Genomic DNA, 20,942 nt, shown 5'->3' on the forward strand with positions numbered 1-20,942 from the left:
TCCTGAACTGCAGCTAGACAAAGGCCCCACATCAAAATTTCTAGACAGAAACGCTCGAAAAACTAGCCCCTGAATGCCCAGTCGCCAGACTTGTGCGTAAATTCATTAAGCTGCATATGTAAGAAACGCGTGCAGGCACATTTTACTCTCTTAAAATTTGTAAGAAGTACATCCAAAACTATGGAGTATAGGGCCACATTTTACCTCAATTCTTTACAAGTTCTAAATGTTCCAAGATACATTAAGCACACAGTTTCTTGTGTGCTCAATTCATATAACCAGAGCAAAAATGATACATTCCCATGGCCTTCCGACTTAAGGCGGAGCGAAGAATTTAAAGACTTTCTTTCTTTCTTCCAGGGATAATTTCCCCACTGAACTTTTTGGGATATATATATATATATTGGGGAACTTCAAGAGCCAGTGTGCATCATTTTTTGCTAGGAGGTTTCTGGTTGAAATGGCAGACTTCAGATGCAGCTAACATATGGCATGCAGACCGGCCACTTGAAAACCTTGTAAGCCATTCTGTATCATTTTTCCCCAAGAGATTTCTGGTTGAAGTTGCAGATATACAGTACGCAGATTTGGTCAATCAACAGCTTGACAAAAAATATTGCCAGCTTTCCTGTGCATCTTTGACAGACCTTTACAGGATCAACACTGTTGACCACCTCAACTTTGTTGGGCATGTCTAAACAAAGAAAACTTTTCGAAAATCTGATATATCTTACCTTCTCAGTCAGCAGCTCTGAATCCCCAAGAAATCAATGCCTGTAGCCGAAACTGCCAGCATCTTTTGGACAACTTTCACTGAAAATAGGATGTCCACTGCTGAGGAATTTAACTGGAGATCCGCCCACAATGACCATCACCATGCAGTTCTTCACAAAACTTGTCTTAAATTCCTAGAGGGCATGCATTTCTCTTTGCTGTCAACCTAGCCAGCACACAGCTCTAGAGAAGCAAATCAGCCACTCCAATGATGTTATTCAACCAACCTTTTGTACTTCACTATACAATCATAAGCATCCATACAGAATGAGCTTTCTGCAAAGCATCTGGAGAAGCATAGACAGGGCAGGCAAACACATTAGTTTGAGGCAACTTACAGTCAGCAGGCAACAGCACAAGCTCAATATTGAAAACATAAGAGTGCGTTTCTAAACAAAGCTTGCGCTTAGCGGTTACAATATAGCTGTAAAAATATTATACCTGAGTTCATGCCAAAACATCTCTGTTCTTTCATGCAGGAAAGGTCGCAGAGGTGCAAGAAAATCATTATGAACTCCAAGTTGTCCCAAAGAACAATGTTGCTCTTGTTGATATGTAGAAATAAAAAGTGAGGTTACAACATGGACAATCACAGAAGGATCCGGATCTTCAAGAATAGCATGCAGCTCCCTCCTTATCCAGGGTTCTATTCTCTGTAGTAATACTCTTTTCGCATCATAGCTTCCCATTAATTGCTGATATCAGAATGCATATGAAAATTTTGCTTGAAGTCAGTTTCATGACATGTGCATCAGTAAGAACATAGTTCAACAACACAGTTAGTCTAGTTCCAATCATTTCAACTATTAGCAATGCCAATGAATTGAATTAACAAGATTGCAGCAAGACTGTTGTACTCAAACTATAACATGAACAAGACATGCCAATTACCAATACATTACCAACCACATTACCGTTGCAAAGAAGATAAAAAGACATTCACAGTTGATCAATTTCCATGTTGTAATTAATGTTTGAAATTGAAACCTTAGACCTCAGTTTGGTTGGATTAGGAGATACAAAAGAAACCCAATCAGAAGTTTTATTGATCTCTTGCTGACACAAGCAGTTGTCGGACTTTGATATATGAGACAATTCCTGTTTCAGGCCTGGAGTTTCAACTTTTTTCTTCCCAAATTTCCCTCATTTACGAAACAAAGGACAGGAGATATTATAACATTCTCTAAAAACATACCGCCGTGAGACAATTCTTGGAAGAAAATGGAACAGCTTGCAACTGCTGTCTGTATATGCTGCAATCAGAATAATATTAAACCTCAAGTTAGTCTACTGGGAAATGCTTGATGTTTCATGTAGTACATATAAGAACCAATATCCACACATTCCAATTAGAGGTCCAGCAGAAAACAAGCATGGTAGAGGGCATTCTCTGAAAATTAAGCAAAGCACAAACCTATGTCTGGGCATATTAAACTCATTATCTATTAATACCTCTAATAAGCATAACAAATAGTTGCATAAGTGGAACAATTGCGGTGGAAATGAATGTCCCAAAAGAAGAAAATTTGTTGGGTAAGAAAAAAGGAAAGTGTGCACAGATATATGAGACTACAAGGACATAAAAATAAAAGTTAAAAGAAAGAAAAAATCAACACTAATTGACACCCAACGAGACTGTCCAATTCACCTTGATGCCAGAACTTGCAATCCAACCAATCAGCAAAAGCATAGATAAGACTCCAGATTGTTACCAGAGAAGATCAACTCCTCATTTATATGTAAATAGCTGAACAGTCCAGAACATCCTAACACTTAAAAAGCTAAAGGACTAGGCTTAAATGCTGTAAGACACTCCAAAGTTATCAATTCCATGATCTAGAGCGAATGAGTACAATGCCATTATTATTGCAGTCCTCATCTCTCCTAAAGTTATACCTTAAAATCCGTTACATTGTTCTTCAACCAGGTAAAGGTTTCCGCTTTTCAATGCTAATGGAATACAGTTTTGAACCCTATAAACTTCAACATGAATGTCATACAGCATATACACTATCATTTCGATACATTAAGCTAAAGAAGCATTAATACAGAACAAGACCTGGCACGCCACCGGAGAACTCTTTCAGAAATGACATCAGGATGCTCATCACGTCGTTGCCCAAATGATCGCAGCCCTGGTAATGGCCTTGTTCTCAAGCTTAAAGCATTAAACTCTTCTCTGGATCTTCTAATTAATCTAATAACAATATGTAGCGACACAATCAAAACAAAATTCACGATGGATAATAAAATCGGCCACATTATAAAAGTAAAGATTCGCAAACTTTGAGCTTGACTAAAACTTCTCATACCAAGAAGATTCCAATTTTATTCAAAATCACATTTTTCACAAATTAAACTAAAATGAAAATTCTAACGAAATTAGCTGTCCAAAATCAACATAGCCAAGTTAAATAACAGAAAAACACAATTCACAGTTTATTCTATCGTTTTCTCCGACGTTAATTAAACAATAAAAAACTAGAAGCAACAATCAACTACACAAATTCACAAATTGATAGAATTTTCCAATATTTTTTCTTATCACTTCCTAAAAAAGAAAATATTAATCAACGAGAAACAAAGAAACAGAATGAATTAAAGTAAAAAACTGAGACCTTTGGCGTTCAAGTAAACGACGTCGTCGTCTGGCGTAAATTTCCTGCAGAATGAAGCCTTTTTCGTCCGTTGGAGCTGACAATTTTTCTTTCTGGAATGCTTGAGAAGAGGGACTGAAGTTACAGTACCAGGAATCGAAGTCGGCGTTGCAAAGAGGGCACTTGCGCTTGAAATTACTCCATTTGCGGATGCAGCCGACGCAGTAGGAGTGCGTGCAGGGTATCACCACCGCTGCTCGGCGGTGCTCCATGGCGGAGAGGCATATGGAGCAAGATTTTCCGGCGATCGATTTCTCTAATGATCTTGGGGTCAAAGTTCTGGGCTGATGCTTATAGGATTTGCCTATGCGTGAAGGGGACGGTGAATCCATGGAGAACGTGAGACGAAGAGAGAGGGAGAGAGATTGAATTCATTACTTTGTGGTGTGGAGTCGGTGATGTTTCAGAGTCTAAACAGTAAAGAAGGCGTGGTTTTTTCCATATGCTTTTTACCAGCGCCTTTAGTTAAACAAGACAAGAGCAGGTTTTTAAAAGAGGAGGGGAGGGCGGTTTCGATTCCAATTTTCCTTCATTTCCTCCAATTCAAAATCCATTCCTCAGTCCCCATATCTCTGTCTCTCCCTCACTCACTGAGTCACTCATCAAACACTTGAGCGATGGACCACTACGTCCCCAAGGACCAAGTCACCACCCTCCTCGATCACGGCCTCTTCACCTCTGCACAATTACTCGTGAGTTCTCTGTCTCCGGAACCCATTTCGAAAATATCTTTAGGGTTTTTTCTCTTTGCTACTATTTGCCTGCACTTAATCAATCTTCATTTTCAGCTCAGAAGTTGTGATTTTAATTTTATGCTGACGTAGTAAAAATGTGATCTTTTTTCCTTTTTGTTAAATTGAATTAGGGTGGTTTCCTTGTTTCATCGTCTACTGGGAATTCTGAAGCCTCCCCACAATTGAAAGCAGAAAGTTTGGTTTGTATTTTGCATTCATTTACAGCCTTTTCTTTTCTAATTGTTTTGCTTCTTTCTTTTCTTCTTTTCCCCTCAATGCCACTTGGGATTCTATTTTTGCCGTAGGTGCTACTTGGTGATTCATTTTTTAAAGAGAAAGAGTACAGAAGAGCAATTGTAAGTTGAACTTCTGAGAGAGAATTTTAATCTTGCACTTACATAAAAATGTTTTTTTTTTTTTATAAGAGAAAGAAATGAAGGGTTGGGAAGGAAGAAGCGGCATGGTAATGGGTTGTTGAGTTTTGAAACCTATGAGCAACGAAGACCCTTGACTGGGCTGTGCTCTGTTCTCAAATACTTATATAAGTATCTATGTTTGTTCTAGTTATTGTGAAAATTAACATGGTGCTAATCTAGAGATGGCTATTTTGATTTAATTTATGTAGCACACTTATAAACAAGCATTGCTTCACCTGAAAACAATTCTGAAACCAACCGCAACAACGAGTAGGAGTTCACTTTCTGCTTCAAATAGGTCCTCTTCTCCGAGTTCTTTTAACAACTCAGCCATTAACGAAAATGAGGTATCTTGAAGGATTACTTGCGTTTGGAATTAATTGTGTTATATGGTTATACATATTTTTTTTTTAAAAAAAATTTGTTTTCTTCAACATTTGAACAGGTCAAGTTCAGAATTGCTTCGTCATATTGTGCCCTGAATGAGAACAGGGCTGCTCTGATTGAGGTTTATACATAATACTTTTCTTTGTTATCATGTCTATCAGTTTCATTACAGTCCATTACAATTCGTTGAGATTCTACTTAGTCTCTGTGTGTTTATGTATTGAGTTCAGCTGCTGCAGAAACTTTCATTTTTATCTCTATAGTCAAAAGTTTTATCTTTGTAAAGAAGTTTTTGCTGCTTACTAATTTTACAGATGGAGGGAATTCCAAGTAAAGCAAAAACTTTGCAGATGAGTCTGATGATGGGAAAACTTTATCGATATACTAGACACACTCGTGCAGCAGCTGCCTGTTATAAGGAGTGTTTAAGGTCTTTGCTGTTTAATAGTTTTTCTTCCCATTTAGTCACAACATTTTTTTGTCCATCAGCATTTTGATTTTTTAAATTTATTCCTTTTACAATTTTTCATTCTGACATCTTAATTGTCTTTGCTCTGAAATTAGTAAGGTGGAAGTTTCAATTTTTTCCCTCCCTCTTCTGTTCTTGTTCGACGTATCATTTTTTTTAACTGTTTGTGTAAACTAAGAAAAATGGAGAGAAAAAATACTTTTCTTCTATTTCACCTTGGACTACACAATATACAAATATATATATACACAAGTGGATACTATAATCATATGATACTATAATCATACTATTACCTAATTAATATATGATACTATAATCATATGATACCTAATTAATATATGATACTATAATCAAATCTTTCCTAATATTTATATTATCAAATCTTTCCATAATATCAGATCACATATCTTCAACAGTTTGCTACAGAGGAAAAGTAGTGATGACTACGTTGACATGAGAGAGATGACAATTATATTGCACAAATTGTAGATTTGTACCTCTTTTGTTTCACACATAGAACATATCTTGCTGAGATGATTGCTTGTGGGAATTATCACTCATGCATGAGATTCTCTTTCCATGTCTTGCAGTATGATGATTGTTACCATACAAACTTCTGTTGTCATTAGTCTTACTGTAGCATCTTGCAGGCAATGCCCTTATATCATTGAAGCTATTATAGCTTTGGCTGAATTGGGTCTTCCAGCAAAAGATATTATTTCATTGTTTCCTCAGGTTTGTTCTAATATAGTATCGCGCTCTGTTATCTGAGGCTCCATCCCAAATTACAAATGTAGAAATATGTTCGTTTTTCTAGAGCATGTAATTGAATTTTCTCTTGACCATTCCAATGACAGTCTATACCTGTCCGACAATGTGTGTACTGTATCTGGGCCAAAATGTGTCAACTATTTGCACGAACATTTGGAACTGACTTTGTGCAAATCTGAATTTACTGTCTTTTTTTCATGAAGTGCTAATTTTAGCATTTGTTGTGTGTACTTGTTTTTAATCTGAAAATGCATTGCTAATGTGTTTGAGGAGTGGTTAATATCTAAATTTCTTTTTAAGGCCATGCCATGGAAACTTGCTTCTCATATGATGCCTTTAAACAAAGGAATGCCGGATTCATACCTACTTGCCTTGGTGTATTACCAGTTATTTTCGACCTTCCAATGTGACTTGGATCCCTGCCATTTGATGATCTGCACTTCATAAACCACTAGTAATTTGGGATGTAGATGTCCAGATTTTTATTGCAATTTGCTGGTTACTCAGTAAACATATGACAGATGGATATGTGTTCTGAAACTGTAATGGATATGTGTTCTGAAACTGTATTTAAATTTTGGAATTAGCTTCTACGTAAATGCAGAAATGCGCAATAGAGCTTGTTTCTGCTTCATCTCCTTCCTAAATTTTCAGGCCTTGTGTTCCTATACCTTGCTTTGTATAAATCATTTCTCAAGTTCTGAGATGATGATACTCATTTTCAGTTAGTTGGAAATGAGGGCAAATCTTGTTTTTAGTAGATAACATCATAATGAATAACTAGTCACACCATTTCTACATGCCATCTTTTTGAACTCATTTGTTGCATGCCCCATTGTTATTTCCTAGTTGATGGTGCTATTAGTTCTAATTCTTACTCAATAACCATATCCAAATTGAGTTGAACCTGCATTATTTTAACATCAAATTCCAATATTCTTCCTGTCATCTTATAATTTCTTATTTATATACATAGACGCCAAGTAGAAGTGCAAGAGCTCCTTTTGATCATCTTGAGTCAAGTCGGTGGTTGCAGCATTATGTTGAAGCCCAATGTTGCATTGCCTCAAATGATTATAAAGGTTGATCGCTTTTTATTGCTTAATGTTGGGACATGCTTTTCCCTTCTTGACATCTTGAAGACTAGTTGTCAATGTCACAAACCAAATAAATTATTCGTTGATAAAAATTAAGTGATGGGGGCTAATTATAGGAGTTTATGCGGATAAATGCATCTCTTTGCTGGGACAGGGGAGTCTTTCTACTGGTATTGGTTTTTTAGATGCTTGGTGACTCTTTAGCCCATTAATTGTGGTGCAACTTTGGTTTTTCCAGAGTAGCTTCTTGTAGAGGTAATGGACATTCTGCGATATTAGTTTATAGGTTGTTAAATTTAGCATCAACTTTGATCATTTAAAAACTATGTTTAAGGGGTGTTCACTGCGTGTAAGTGAATGTGTTTGTTGGAAAGCTTTAGTCATTGGGCATAACCGTATGTTGTCATAAATTAGAAGCGCATGCTTATGCTTAGTCCATCCATTATTACACCCTGGTTTGATGAGACTAAAAGCCTCATGATTTCAATGTGAATGCTCTACTTTTGTACATCCTGGTTAATACCTTGAACTTACTTTTCAGGTGGTTTAGAGCTCTTTTCAGAACTCCTGCAACGATTTCCAAACAACATACACATATTGCTGGAAATGGCTAAGGTAATCAACAATTTAGACATTAGAATTACATAAAGAATAATTCGCATCTTCATTTAGAGAGTGATGTCAAGCAAAACCACTCATTTACTTGTATGAAATAGTTGAGATTTCCAAATGTGTGTGTTTTGCTCATAGACAAATGCTTTTTTGAGAAGGTAGAAGCCATTATTGGGAAAATTGATGAAGCCATTATGAACTTTGAGAAGGTAAGTAAAGATGCCACTGGTGCTAATATAATTAGGTCATTTTTGAGAACACAATTTTCAAGTTATATGATTTTTACAGGTCCGATCCATCGATCCATATGTTGTTGCATATATGGATGAGTATGCCTTGCTTTTAAAGACTAAGTCTGATCAATCGAAGTTAAACAAGCTGGTGCATGATCTGTTGAATATTGATCCCACAAGGCCTGAAGTTTTTGTTGCGTTGTCTGTCTTATGGGAAAGGAAGGATGATAGAGGAGCTCTCTCTTATGCTGAAAAGGTCAAGTTTCTTTCATTTTTCTCCACCCAATAATTCCTTTATACTTTTCCATATAGTGTATGCTGAAGCAGTCCCATTTTATGCAACCAGAGCATTCGAATTGATGAGAGGCATGTACCAGGTTATATAGTGAAGGTAGTGATGCATCTTCCTTACATTGAAACTTTTATTAAAGAACCAGCACTTTTAAAAGCTTTGATGCGTTCTCATCCTCAGTAACTCTTTTGCCATCAAGTTTATTGGTGAATAGATATGAACTGATCATATTGTCCCTAATATATAGGGAAACTTATTGTTGTCAATGAATCGGCCAGATGCAGCTGCTATTGCCTTCAGGGGAGCTCAGGATTTAAGAGCTGATCTTCGTTCCTATCAAGGTCTCTTAATCATGTTGTGAGTTGTCAATTAGCATGCACTTTATATTTACTGATAGCCATGCTTTTGATTTTGACATTAGATGAGAAACATTAGATTTGACATTAGATTTGAAATTCAATTTCAGGATTAGTTCGTTCATATTTGGCACTTTCGAAGATTAAAGAGGCTTTGCATGCTGCAAGGGAAGCAATGAAAGCCATGCCCCAATCCGCAAAAGCCCTAAAGTTAGTTGGTGATGTGCATGCTAGTAGTACTACTGGAAGAGAAAAAGTGAGCTTCTTCAACATTTGCTGCTTTTCATTGCAAGATTGGCAATAATTGGCTTACACGTTCTCTTTTCTCCTTTTTGACAGGCAAAGAAGTTCTATGAATCAGCTCTCAGGCTGGAACCGGGTTACCTTGGAGCTGCCTTAGCTTTGGCTGAGCTGCATGTCATGGAAGGCCGAAATGGAGATGCTGTATCTCTCCTCGAGCGATATCTTAAAGATTGGGCGGATGACTCTTTGCATGTTAAGCTGGCTCAAGTGTTTGCAGCCACAAACATGCTGCAAGATGCTCTGTTGCATTATCAAGCAGCATTGAGGTTAGCTTTCGGTTTAAATTTTGTCTCTCTATCTAGGAGGCTAAGGGAGGACAAGCGAACATAGTTTTATGCATTGTGATGGAGAAAGGAAAAACTCAGTCTTAATAATGGAAGTTTTTTATGTGTGGTAGGATCAATCCTCAAAATGAAGCTGCAAAGAAAGGATTGGAGCGTTTGGAGAAACAAATGAAGGTTCGTTTTCATTCTCCTGTTCTGTCGATTAACCTGACCTCTTCATATCTGTGCATATGCATGACAAGCTTGATAGCTGCCAAATTCCAGCAGTATTTCTCTGACACTCAGGTGTTTCCACTCCAAATCCTTTGTGCCTATTCTAATGATTATAGAACAGAAATGTATGGATTAAGGATTATTTTGACCCAAAATCCGCGACTAGATTATGCATCTTTCTTTATGGTGGCTATTCTGCAATGTCCACCTTTTCATATAGCAAGTTATAAGTTGTTTGGCAAGATTACCACTTCAGAGCAAATTAGAGAGAATGAGCTATTTTCTGTATCTTTTGTCTACTTGACTGCCATTATATGCAGGGAGTGGATCCTGATGCCCCTGAAGAAGATGAGGAAAATGATGTAGAGGATGTTGATGGGGATGTGGAGGAGAATGAGCTTCTATGATGGGTGTCTAAAGGTTGTCCAGTTTGTCTAACCTTGGTGGGCATCTTATGACGAGCATGATTGTGGCCTATGTGCATGCAGTGACGTTGCTTAATGGAATTTGTGGTGGTAAAGAGTGAAGAAGCAGAAATCTTGTCTAGCAACACAGGTTGCCTGCCTGCCTCGGAGTAGCTTCTATATTATTCAACAAGCCCAATGCTGCAATTGTAACAGATATTAGGGTATATCTATATAATACTGAAGTTATCTTACATTTCAATCGGAACGGCAACGGGCCAAGCACCCATGGAATTTGCTTACCGGATGTAGAGGTTTGCTTACCAAACCTGATAGCCATCACCATTCTAGGCAAAACTTGTATAGGTGCTGCAGCTACAATTCATGAAGGGAAAGAGAACTGAATTGATGTCGCATTATTCTCTAGATGGTTTTTGGGGATGTTTTGACAGAATGACTGTGACCGAATATTTTAATGCATTCTCGGTTTTTCAAAGGTTGAACAATTTCTGTCATCTTAGTACTGTCGAGTCATTTCTGCTGCTTATCTGTGTTTAGCCAGATTATTGCAGTTCCAAGAATCCATTGCTCCGATGCTCAGTTGAGGAGACATTTTGTAGAAGACCTAAGTATTTGCATCATCTCCTTTAGTGATGGCCAAGCCCTTTCTACACGTTTAATCATTTCATTATTTAAGGAATCATTTGGGTTTATGAATCACTAATATGTCTGGAAAGCATTTGGGTTTATGAATGCAAGTCTCAATGAGGCTCGAGAACAATAGGTTCACATAGCAAATGTGACAATATGAGAACGATTAATAGACTAAATACTAGGTAAAGACAGCGTCTTTCTGACTCACCTTTTTGTTTTTTTCTTCTCGCTTCATTCTTCAGTGAAGTTCAGGGAGAGACTTAAAAGAGTAAATCCAGGTACTTGCAAGCTACAATCAAACGTAACCTGCCGCAATCTATCTATGATATGTGGTGTGATAACATTTGATTCTGCAAAAGGCAGCTTCGGTAAGCTTTTTGCAGCTAGTACTACTTGCTGAACTTTTATGCTAGTTAATCGGCTCGAGTTGCGAGTCTGGTTTATCCTGATTATCATTACAATCCTTTTGCCCACAGTTACCATACAGCAGATAGCCACGAATAGGTAAGAACAGCGATTGTGTTTTGGTAGGCAAGGTAATTACATTCTGGAAAGTTGATAAACTATGTACACCAACAATACTACAGCAAATGTACATATAATAGACCGAGCCCCTATGTACTAAACATGAAAAGGTTTTCTGGGAGTTGGTGCTCGATTCTCCAGTGACTGTAATCTCTGTTTTAAGTGAAAAACTTCTACCTGCAAGAAAAATATACAGAGACAGAATAGACAACCAGAGCCTAAGTGAACATCGAAGCACTGTCACTAGAGTGAAAATGTAAACTGAAGCTCATGAAAATTACTAAGACACCCAAAGTGTTCAAGCGTTCCATCCCTATTCAGTTTTTATGGTTGGGAAACTCAAACAGTAATTAACAATTCGGAAGGTAACTTCAATGAAGGCTGTACCTGTAACTGGAATGCTCTTGCTCTTTCTCCAGCAAGGACACCTCTAGTTGAATGTAGTTCCTGTCGGATACATGGAAAAGGATGTCACATTCTAAAAGGAGAAGTCCCGACTTGGATGATTAGAATGTACAATAGCATTTGTGCCAAATCATACTACTTTGTCACTGCCCACAAACAACAGTTCAGGTGCTATGCCCGCTCCCCCCCCCCCCCCCAAAAAAACAAAAAAAAACCCACACCAACAAAATAATAATAATAATAGTAATAATAATAATAAATAAATAAACCACTCACCTTTTGGGTATCATCCAAGACTGCCTTAAGGAAAGCCACATCATGCTCAAGCCTGACATTGTCTGAATGGACAATATTGGATAGGCTATTGGCCTCTTCCTGTGCCAATTCCACACCAGCTAACTTCTCTTTAAGCAACTCCATCTCCTTCATGGCATCGGCTAATTTTTTTTCCATTTCCTGTCTACTTTTTACAGCAGTGGATAAGTTCTTCTCTGCTGATTCACGACTGGAGATTGCAGCAGCCAACTGCCCTTCTAGAATTCCATTCTTTCTTATAAGGGCACCCAATTTTAATTCATACGATTGATGGAATTGATGGACATTGGAAGGCACTGATACCCCTGCTTTGCCATCACTTTCTTGAAACAGAAGGTCATCGCTATCAAGTGAAAAGCTTCCACTTCCTTGTCTCCTGTGAGTTTCCAGGTTTCCAGATTCCGATGCAGATGATATTTCTTTAGCATTATAATTATCTACATTTGTGTATGCCTGAGATCCAGTATCATGAATTCTAGGTTTCTGCTCGACACCCTGAAATCAACAGCATATGTGATTTTAGAAGAAAATCCAGGATACATAAATATATCCTTCTGTTGAGCATTGTGTAACAAGTTTCTTAATTCAACGGAAAATTGAAGTCACCTCTAATAAGAAAAGGACAAACATAATATAAAGAAAAGCAGCAAAGAATACATGTGGGTTTGAAAATTGGGATGTATCCACACTTGCATATGAGGGGTTAAACAACCACTGAGTATCTAATTTCAGGACAGATCAAAAGCTCAGCTGATGAAATAAGAAGCCATACAAATGGGAGATATATGCCCACAGGTTATGCTGTCAACAACAAAAGTCTTTCATGAAAGACAAAAATAGAAAACAGAGTAACAGATGGAGACATTTGTAGAAAACCTTTGAAAAATTTGAAATCTTTGCACATTGTTGGTGGGGTCTTCCTTGTCATGGAATTGCTTACGAAGCGACACATTGCCAGCACTAGAATTTGGATCAATGAGTAAGGACTCTGACAACGATCTTCGACCAGAACCATGCTCAACTGCAGATGCAATATTTTGTCGTGCAACAGATTCCACAGTCCCATTAAGAACAGTGTTACTTGGTTGGGCAGCCAAGCCAGTAGACTTTAACAGGTTCTCAGATATCATGGTTCCTGCACCCTTACTTAAAGTTGATCTCCTACCAAGTGATGATTCACTCTTTTCCATAATCAGCACTTCAACCTGTTAATGTATCATTTAAAAACCAATTATGACTGTTTTCATTACCAATATATCATCCAAAACTAAAACTCCAAGGCTTTTCCTCACCTGATCTGATGCATCCTTCTTGGAACCACCAAATGCAACAAGAAAGTCTCTTTCCTTGTGCTGCACAAGCACGAGGCTGAATCCCTGTATTTGATTAGGTAATTAATGTTATATATTATCACTTCCCTCTCCTAAGGAACCATATGGACTCCCCATAGACCTGAATATTACTATACCTTTTGTCATTATTATGCTTAATAATCATAAAGATCAAGTTAGACTTTAGGATATTTGATTAGATAATTGTGATTTGACTAGATTGAGAAGTTAACATTTTTCATACACTCTGTGGATCTCAAAAGGTGATTCATAAGCTCAGCAACCAAATCACGAACTATTCCGATGTAATGTCCAACACAATCAAATATAATCTTTAGAGCATAAGTCAAAAACACTAAAGCTAAAAATCCCAGAGATATTATTTTGACAAGAAATCTGACCTTATTTGTAGTAATAGAAGATGGAGGAGATGCAACTGCCACAGACCATTCAAGCTTTAGAATGTCAAGTATCACAGTTTCTGCATGCCCTAAAAATGATAAAAGGCAAGGGGAACGAGACTTTAGGAATATTAAGATTTTGTAGCCCACCAAGTAAATCACCTTAGACATGATTCAAGACCATTCATATCCATAATCAACAACTGAAAATCTCAAATTTAGAAGTATTTTGTTTACTCCGGAAACTTAACTTTCAGAGTTGGTGAATCCCAAGAGATGAAAAACAGATGAACATAAACCAAAGCTTTTCAGTAAGCTCATAAAGTTCTCCTTGTTAAGATTCAAAGTTCTATTCATGGCATGATTTAGATAATGTCAAATCATTGGAAATTATTGGACACAATAGACAAATAAATGTCTTTAAAATAACAGGTAAACCATGATTTATCTGAGACATTTCCTTCTGTAAATAATGAACAGAATTCTTGACAAAGGAGTAGCATCAGTCTGAAGAACTGGAGGGACCTCTATGTCTAAGTGAGGAGCCAGAGCATGAAAATGAGAGGGATGAAGCCTCCCCTAGTATGTTTGAATCTCCCCAGACACCTCAAGCCACACATACCATACACATACACAGGCTCGGGGAAGGATCATGAGGTCAGACAGAGTAAAAATTACTGTTCAAGAATGAAAAGCCTGACATAGAAACTAGAAAGATACAGATGTTAGGTCCTTCAAACATTTTTATACGTCACACAAATAGTGACACAAACTTGCAGTAAGTTGCTAACATACTTTTCTTCTTGCTTCCACCACCAGCAATGTACCATTTACTTCCACAAAGTACTCCGCAACAGCCAGCTCTAGGTGATGGGTGAAAACCTCTTATCTTGATTCTCATCCATATCATCTGAGGATAGAGTCCCAATAACTTGTATTAGAATAAAGTAGCATCAGGCCATTTGCACATTTTTTTGAGGACATGCTCTGCTCAGATTGAATTTAGCAGGGAAAATCATTGGAAAGACAAACCGTCTCAAAGTCCAGAGAGTACAGGTCATTTAATGTCTTAGATTTTGATGCTCCACCAAAAACCAGAAGCAATCTGTCATCATAGAGGGTGGCCACATGGTTTGATCTAGGTGATGGTCCTGGTCCTCTGAATGCATACAGAAGCAATATGCATTCTAAGCATCTTTTTTTTTTAATGAAAAAAATGATAAAAACATAAAAAGAAACAAAATGACAATAGGTAGGCTACTCACGTGCAATGAAGTGGGAGCCAATGAAAAGATTTCAAATCAAACATGTGGAGATCATTTAACTTCCTCCTTTTAGTGTCTTCACCACCAAACAAAATCAGAACAGAGCTTGCTCTGACCACAGTATGACCACTTCGAGCAACCTGTTAATCATGTAACACAAGTCAGTATTCCTCATCTGGGTGCTTCATTAGAAAATGGGCACAGTAATGACATGCGGCTATAACAAGCAAACATAAACCTGCAACCTACCCCAAAAAAAAAAAAAAAAAAAAAAAAAAAAAATTCTAGCTGCATATTTGGCTAATGACAACATCCATAAAATTGCCAGACCAGAAGAGATGCATAGCCCAGCTGGAATTTGTATGCAGAAGAAAAATAACAGAATGAAAATATGCCCAAATTTGTCAATAAGATGGAGATATTACCGGAATATCTCCCTTTGCCTCAACTGGTGCCCAGCACTCTGTTTCTGTGTCAAATGCCCAAACTACAAAAGCCAAAATTCATAAATTTGCATTAGGTCAGATAAGGAAGGTAAAGCCAAAGATATAGAGCAACTACTGATAAGTAGAACACAAACCTGAAACTTTGTCACTAGCAGGGTCAGTTCTGCCTCCGACTAGAAGTATCTTTTTTCCCCAAGAAACCTAGGGATTAGGGTGAAAAAAGAAAAAATTTACGCTGACCTTGAATCATTAGAGTTCTGAAGCACATACAAAGTATTACAAGTACAACTAGTTCTTCCTTGGATGAAAATTTCATCAAGACATAAGAAAATTAATATCGTGGAACAACAACATGACAAAGCACGTGAATTTTTAACCAAAAAGAATTATCCCAGAACATAAACATGAGGTATACACCACACAGAACTCAGTTATATTTTTTTGGACAGTCTTCTTTGTCAATAGCCTGCCCAACGACAATTCTAAAACTTCAGTTAATTATGCTTCATAATCAAGATAAATTAGCTTCAGACGATTGAGCGAAAAGCCCAAGATCTGCTTCATTCAGCCAGGAACTTTGATTACATCAAGGACACTTGGACTTAACCTCCTTTCCACTAACAAATTCTATCCAAGCTTTATATCCTTTTCATGAGTAAGAAAGAAATGTAACCATTAAAATGTTACTCATGGTTGAGCTATGTACATGTGATGCATACGATCAATCTACCCCACCCAAGTACAAATAGTTCCAAAATCTTCACAAAAATGTGCATGGTTGCATGTTTGAAATATATACTCTACAGAACTTTTACAAAACTTAGCAGAAAGCAAGTGAAGTAGCATAATTCAACTAAAAAAGGCAACAGATTTCAGTAGAGTGAAGCAGTGGAAGATAGGAAAATCACTATAATCTTGCCAAACTGTGTAATAATACCAGACAATGACCCTTGCATGCTGGAATTTTGAGTGGGAGACTGTTAGGCGAAAGGTAGAGTTTTGATGAAGCTGTAGACCAGGAAAATCTATCAAAATGTAGCACCTGTGAAGATAAATCAAAGGCATTACAACCCCTGACACAAATTATTTTACAGAAATATGTACAGTAACAAAAGCGAGAACTTCTCTTTGAACAAGTCACCAATCTACACCACAAGATGGCCTATTTACACCCCAGCAGATGATAGATTTTCATTGCAACTTTCCTATGTATTCATATCAACGTGAAAATCAAATTTTTAGTACTCTACCATTGCCTGGCTTAAGTGCTCTATGCATTTGGTTTACATTAATATTCATCAATAACAATTATATTTTCATGAGGTACGACCAGTTATACTAAAACTGAAAGAACCGAGAAAGAAATAGGAGTATACCTGCACGTCATCCAATAATTTATTTCCTGATTCACCACCAACTACCACCATCTTGTTCCCAACCACAGCCGCTGCATGCTGCATAAAGAAGATAATATTTTCAGCTTCATTGCAAAGGAACATGATGATTTGTTTGAATAAAACAAAATGTGCACTGAATAGTGATCAAAGCGCAGAATCTTTTACGCTGGAGCGAGGTGCCGGCTTGTCTCCAGTAACTGAAAGCACCATCCAATTCTCTGAGCTTCCTGATGTACAGCTGTTAAATTCTGGTGCACCAGATGGAGTTTGACAATTTGACTCATGAGAAGCATTAAGTGCAGGTGCAAGCCCTTGGCCCTGACAGAATTAAGAGCTTAGTGCAACTTCATGCATACTTGCCTTATCTTCTCAAGTATACACCGCATATGAAAATTCTTACGCTGTAACTGCTGACACGTTTCGGGTGTCTGATGGGACTTCTAGTTCCCTGAGCTGAGTCTGAAAGTTGAACTTTCAATCTGCAGAAGGGAGTTCATTGTATGAGAATGAATGGACAGAAAAATTAATTCTCCACTAAGCATGTAATTGCCCAAACTGATTAGTTGTTGATGATGCTTATGGTACTCCTCAAACAGAGAAATTACAGACTTCGAAAAACAGAGTGCAACCAACTGCAGGGTCGAAATAAATTCTCCTGTTGCAATTATAGTGAAAAACACAAAAAAGATTTACTGTATATTACTGAAGGCAACTATTAAATCCCTCATGTCTAACTGACCAAGGAGCTAATCAAATGTACCAAACAGAATGCTCCAGCCTCCTGATTTGCTCTACATAGACTATGTAACCTTTGTTTACCTCCAAGCTGGCAACCCATTTTTTCTTATTAAAAAAAAGCCATTATATTTTATCAGTCTACTACATATTTTCTCTTCTCCTTCTAATAGTGTTAAAGTTAGTGCTATTCATCATGTGTTGTGCGCAATACCAAACAAGAAAAGAAAAGAGGAAATACAAGAAGAGCCTTGTTATAGCAGCAATAATTTGCATTGCACCAAATCCATCACAACATTTAATCACCAGCTGAACTGGCAATGTATCAACAACAAAATTCTTAAGAAACCAGTCAAATGTAAACATCAACCACTTAGAAGGCTCTAAATAATCACATGAAAATTAAGTTTCAGTCAAATTTCAGGCATTTAAAGAATTAAAACTATGGTCCCGAAGTAGCAAATTCAATACAAACCCTACATTGTCCTACTTTAAGAATCTGGCTTTCTTCACTAGCTAATGCCTATTTGAAATGTTAATCTTGATAACTCAAGTACCTTCTTTAATTCGAATAATCACAAATGTAGCAGTCTTGACAACTTAGTAAATTAAAACAAGGCACTTTTGCAATTAGATAACAGCACAAAGCCCACCATTCCCGTACTTCAACAGCCAACCGACTTCACACCTAGAACTAATTCTTCCACTACAACTAAAGAATTCCTAAAATACATTATCCTCCAACAACTAATTTAAAATGGACATACATAATTTTTTTTTACCAACTGCAATCATAAAAGCATATCCGTCCATGTGCTATACCATTAACATCACATAAATACCATCTTCTTTTAAATACATACGCAAATGTACCATATATTTTCGTAAAGACCAATACAAGTTAGTTTATCTGAAAGTCAATGTGGACTAGTTGTTCCTCAGCTTAAAGTAAAATTTAGAAATGTCCGATCTTCACAATCTTCTTTCCTACGTAGAAGGAGAAAAACAGAAGCAGAAACACGCTACTGTACCTTCCAAGCTTCATTCTTCTCCTTGAAAATCCAAACATTTTGCTATCACCTTAAATTTCTCCACGAATACAAACTTCAAATTTACCTAACCAAAAAAAAAAAAAAATGAAAACATTAAAACTCCACAAGAATCATCAAACCATCTCCATTTCCATAAAAGAGCAAACCCACTAGTGAATACACAAGTGCTTTAAAAAAAGCATTTAAGCATTACCTGTTAGCTGAAAGAACAATAAAGTTAGGGTTTTTAGTAAAAGGCAGATTGAAGGGAAAGAAGAAAACTATCCACATTGCCCGAAACTACACGCAATCAATCAATGCTGCTGCTGCCTCTTGATGCATTTCAAGATTAGCTTTTTGGAAGTTTCTATGGATATATACTTACACTGAGGTAAATGGGGTCAATGTATAGAAGAGCATAGTAGTCCTAAATACACATGGAGATAGAGAGAAATTATGAAAGTGTTAATGAAGTTTTTTGACAGTGACAACTGTGTGACTGTGTGCCGTGGGAATGGGGACGGTGCAGAAAGTTACTGTGTATGAAGTTTATAGATGCGCTAAGCATAGGACTTCAAACAGGAAGTGCGCACGTTAGCATTCTGTCCTTTTCGGATCGTAAGCTTTTGTCTACACCTAAAACTAGGGCAAAAAACCTCAGCGGCCATTAAACTATTGGCGGGATCATGTTTTAGCCATCAAACTATTTTTTGTTAATAATTGACCACTAAACAATTTAATCAATAAATTCATCACCATTTGATCGATAATTGCTTTTAATCTATGAAATTAGCTATACACGTGGCAAAATAGAAGGACAATTTTGTCCAACAACTATGCGACCTTCTTCTCCCTAAATTTCTTTCCTCAAACAAGCTCTTGCCTTCATACATGAAATTGGTTGGCTCCTCCATAGAAGTAAGTTGAAGTTTAGATTGGGTCTTCAAGATCCCAACTTGGATACATTTCCATTCCAGCGTTTCAAATGGCTTATAGAGTTCTCAGTCGAACATGACTGGTGTGTAGCAGTCAAGATGCTTTTGAATGTTCTGATCAACAAACTCATGGGTGAAGAAAAACGCTCTTCAATTGAAGATGCACTGCTAGAAAATGGGTTGCTCCATAGAGCTGTTCGACGAAATTGTAGGTCTATGGTTGAAGTCCTACTAAGATACTAGAATGCGGGAGGGGAACTAGAAGGAGAGAGTCAGCCCGGATTGGGGGCGCGCTAAGCTTACCCACAAGAAATGAGTGGTCATGGTCATAGGTCGGGGAAGGCTGGTATTCTTTCTTCTGTCTAGTTCCCAGACTGGAGAATTGTTTTGGATGCTTTTCGCGTGGCCGGATCACCTGAATGAGGGGCTACTCTTTCTGCCTCTCGCATCGGGTCACAGTCCCGCTTATAGCCTTGTCCCTGCCCTAGGTAAGTTCAATCTGCTATGTATTTAGATCGATGTCAAAGGCCCGGGGGGCTTGACTCCTCTGCACATAGCAGTCGGATGCGACGGAGCTGAGCAAGTGCTGGATGCATTAACTGATAATCTTGGACTGGTACGACTCTTCTTAATATGCATACTGTTATTAGCCGAACATTACTTTTGGAAATGGAAAAATAGTGCTCAGATCCCTCAGTGGAAAAATACGGCCTTCCTAATATCTTTGATTTGTGGTTGAAGATTTGGGGCTCCCAATTGAGTCCATATTTTTTCCTCCACATAATGTTCCATTCGGTGATTGTTTGAGAAAAGAAATTCAGGGGAGAAGAAGATCGCATAGTTGATGGACAAAATTGCCCTCAGACATTGTCACGTGTAATGCTAATTTCAGAACTTAAGAGCAATTAACGACGAAATGGTCACGGATTTACGGATTAAATTGTTTAGTGGCCAATTATTGACAAAAAATAGTTCGATGGTCAAAACATGATCCCGCCAATAGTTTAATGGCCGCTGAGGTTTTTTGCCCCCTAAAACTACTAAGTCTATGCTCAATAGTAACCAATTGATTGGGACACAAAGAATTACCAACTAACAAAAATAGTTTCGATTGGAGTTTTTCTTTAGTTTTTTGTCATTTCTTTATTAAATCTAACAGCTTTTTTAAATTTATATGTTAGATTTGAAATTTTTACATAATTTCAATAGATTTCAACGTCAATTTTAATTTTGAATTAATTGGATAACAGGTCCAGTATTATTTTTGTTAATACACGCAAATCTTTATCGACCTGCTTGTGATTTATTTGAATTCAGAATCTATTAAAATTTTATTATTCTCTACATCTATTAATTTTTCAGATTATTATATTGATGATATGTTTGATGTATTCTCTATTATTAGTGCATTGCAGATTTTATAAAATAAAAATATATCCTTTATAAAAAAAAAATTTGAACTCAATTATGTTTGTTAGATATATGATTAGGTTCGCGTCT

At 37.2% G+C, this 20,942-nt stretch overlaps 3 protein-coding genes across 7 annotated transcripts; 1 reads left to right on the top strand and 2 right to left on the bottom strand.

Annotated features, from left to right (window-relative positions):
- Window positions 1-117: 117 nt before the first annotated feature.
- On the bottom strand, window positions 118-3,910 carry LOC140038815 (uncharacterized). Its single transcript, XM_072084205.1, has 5 exons — window positions 3,393-3,910; window positions 2,834-2,971; window positions 1,970-2,027; window positions 1,216-1,469; window positions 118-1,061 (listed from the first exon to the last, which is right to left on the bottom strand). Exons 1-5 carry the CDS (start codon window positions 3,761-3,763, stop codon window positions 989-991), a joined length of 894 nt encoding a protein of 297 aa, XP_071940306.1. The 5' UTR covers window positions 3,764-3,910; the 3' UTR covers window positions 118-988.
- Window positions 3,911-3,921: 11 nt separating this feature from the next.
- On the top strand, window positions 3,922-10,498 carry LOC113738127 (anaphase-promoting complex subunit 7). 5 transcript variants are annotated; one of them, XM_027265315.2, is made up of 17 exons: window positions 3,922-4,123; window positions 4,297-4,365; window positions 4,471-4,521; window positions 4,791-4,928; window positions 5,027-5,089; window positions 5,283-5,398; window positions 6,088-6,172; window positions 7,185-7,290; window positions 7,847-7,920; window positions 8,076-8,126; window positions 8,206-8,406; window positions 8,497-8,541; window positions 8,690-8,783; window positions 8,909-9,054; window positions 9,138-9,367; window positions 9,499-9,559; window positions 9,919-10,498. In XM_027265315.2, exons 1-17 carry the CDS (start codon window positions 4,049-4,051, stop codon window positions 10,003-10,005), a joined length of 1,692 nt encoding a protein of 563 aa, XP_027121116.2. In that variant the 5' UTR covers window positions 3,922-4,048; the 3' UTR covers window positions 10,006-10,498. The 5 variants fall into 5 exon arrangements, with proteins under 5 accessions (XP_027121116.2, XP_071940302.1, XP_071940301.1 ...); XM_072084201.1 differs by lacking the exon at window positions 5,027-5,089; XM_072084200.1 differs by lacking the exon at window positions 4,471-4,521.
- A 501-nt stretch (window positions 10,499-10,999) lies between these two features.
- Window positions 11,000-20,234, bottom strand: LOC140038816 (uncharacterized). The gene is made up of 17 exons (XM_072084206.1): window positions 18,722-20,234; window positions 18,508-18,592; window positions 17,142-17,220; window positions 16,907-17,059; window positions 16,721-16,798; window positions 16,282-16,386; window positions 15,479-15,545; window positions 15,324-15,385; window positions 14,899-15,038; window positions 14,666-14,792; window positions 14,429-14,543; window positions 13,634-13,722; window positions 13,194-13,277; window positions 12,765-13,106; window positions 11,863-12,396; window positions 11,569-11,628; window positions 11,000-11,358 (listed from the first exon to the last, which is right to left on the bottom strand). Exons 2-17 carry the CDS (start codon window positions 18,543-18,545, stop codon window positions 11,278-11,280), a joined length of 2,154 nt encoding a protein of 717 aa, XP_071940307.1. The 5' UTR covers window positions 18,546-18,592; window positions 18,722-20,234; the 3' UTR covers window positions 11,000-11,277.
- Window positions 20,235-20,942: the final 708 nt, after the last annotated feature.

Source organism: Coffea arabica, chromosome 3e, assembly GCF_036785885.1.
Source record: "Coffea arabica cultivar ET-39 chromosome 3e, Coffea Arabica ET-39 HiFi, whole genome shotgun sequence".
In the NCBI taxonomy this organism is placed as follows: Eukaryota; Viridiplantae; Streptophyta; class Magnoliopsida; order Gentianales; family Rubiaceae; genus Coffea; species Coffea arabica.

Bases quoted from the DNA above. Each gene is read 5' to 3' on its own strand.
- LOC140038815 (XM_072084205.1), bottom strand. From the start codon at position 3,763: ATGGATTCACCGTCCCCTTCACGCATAGGCAAATCCTATAAGCATCAG. The intron at 2,972-3,392 runs GTCTCAGTTTTT...TATTGTTATTAG, and splicing joins CGTTTACTTGAACGCCAAAG to ATTAATTAGAAGATCCAGAG. The intron at 1,062-1,215 runs GTATAATATTTT...ATGCTTCTCCAG, and splicing joins ATGTTTTGGCATGAACTCAG to ATGCTTTGCAGAAAGCTCAT.
- LOC113738127 (XM_027265315.2), top strand. From the start codon at position 4,049: ATGGACCACTACGTCCCCAAGGACCAAGTCACCACCCTCCTCGATCAC. The intron at 4,522-4,790 runs GTAAGTTGAACT...TAATTTATGTAG, and splicing joins AAGAGTACAGAAGAGCAATT to CACACTTATAAACAAGCATT. The intron at 6,173-7,184 runs GTTTGTTCTAAT...TTATATACATAG, and splicing joins TTATTTCATTGTTTCCTCAG to ACGCCAAGTAGAAGTGCAAG.
- LOC140038816 (XM_072084206.1), bottom strand. From the start codon at position 18,545: ATGTTTGGATTTTCAAGGAGAAGAATGAAGCTTGGAAG. The intron at 15,386-15,478 runs GTTTGTGTTCTA...TGGCTTTTGTAG, and splicing joins TGCTAGTGACAAAGTTTCAG to TTTGGGCATTTGACACAGAA. The intron at 13,723-14,428 runs GTATGTTAGCAA...TATCATTTTTAG, and splicing joins TGGTGGAAGCAAGAAGAAAA to GGCATGCAGAAACTGTGATA.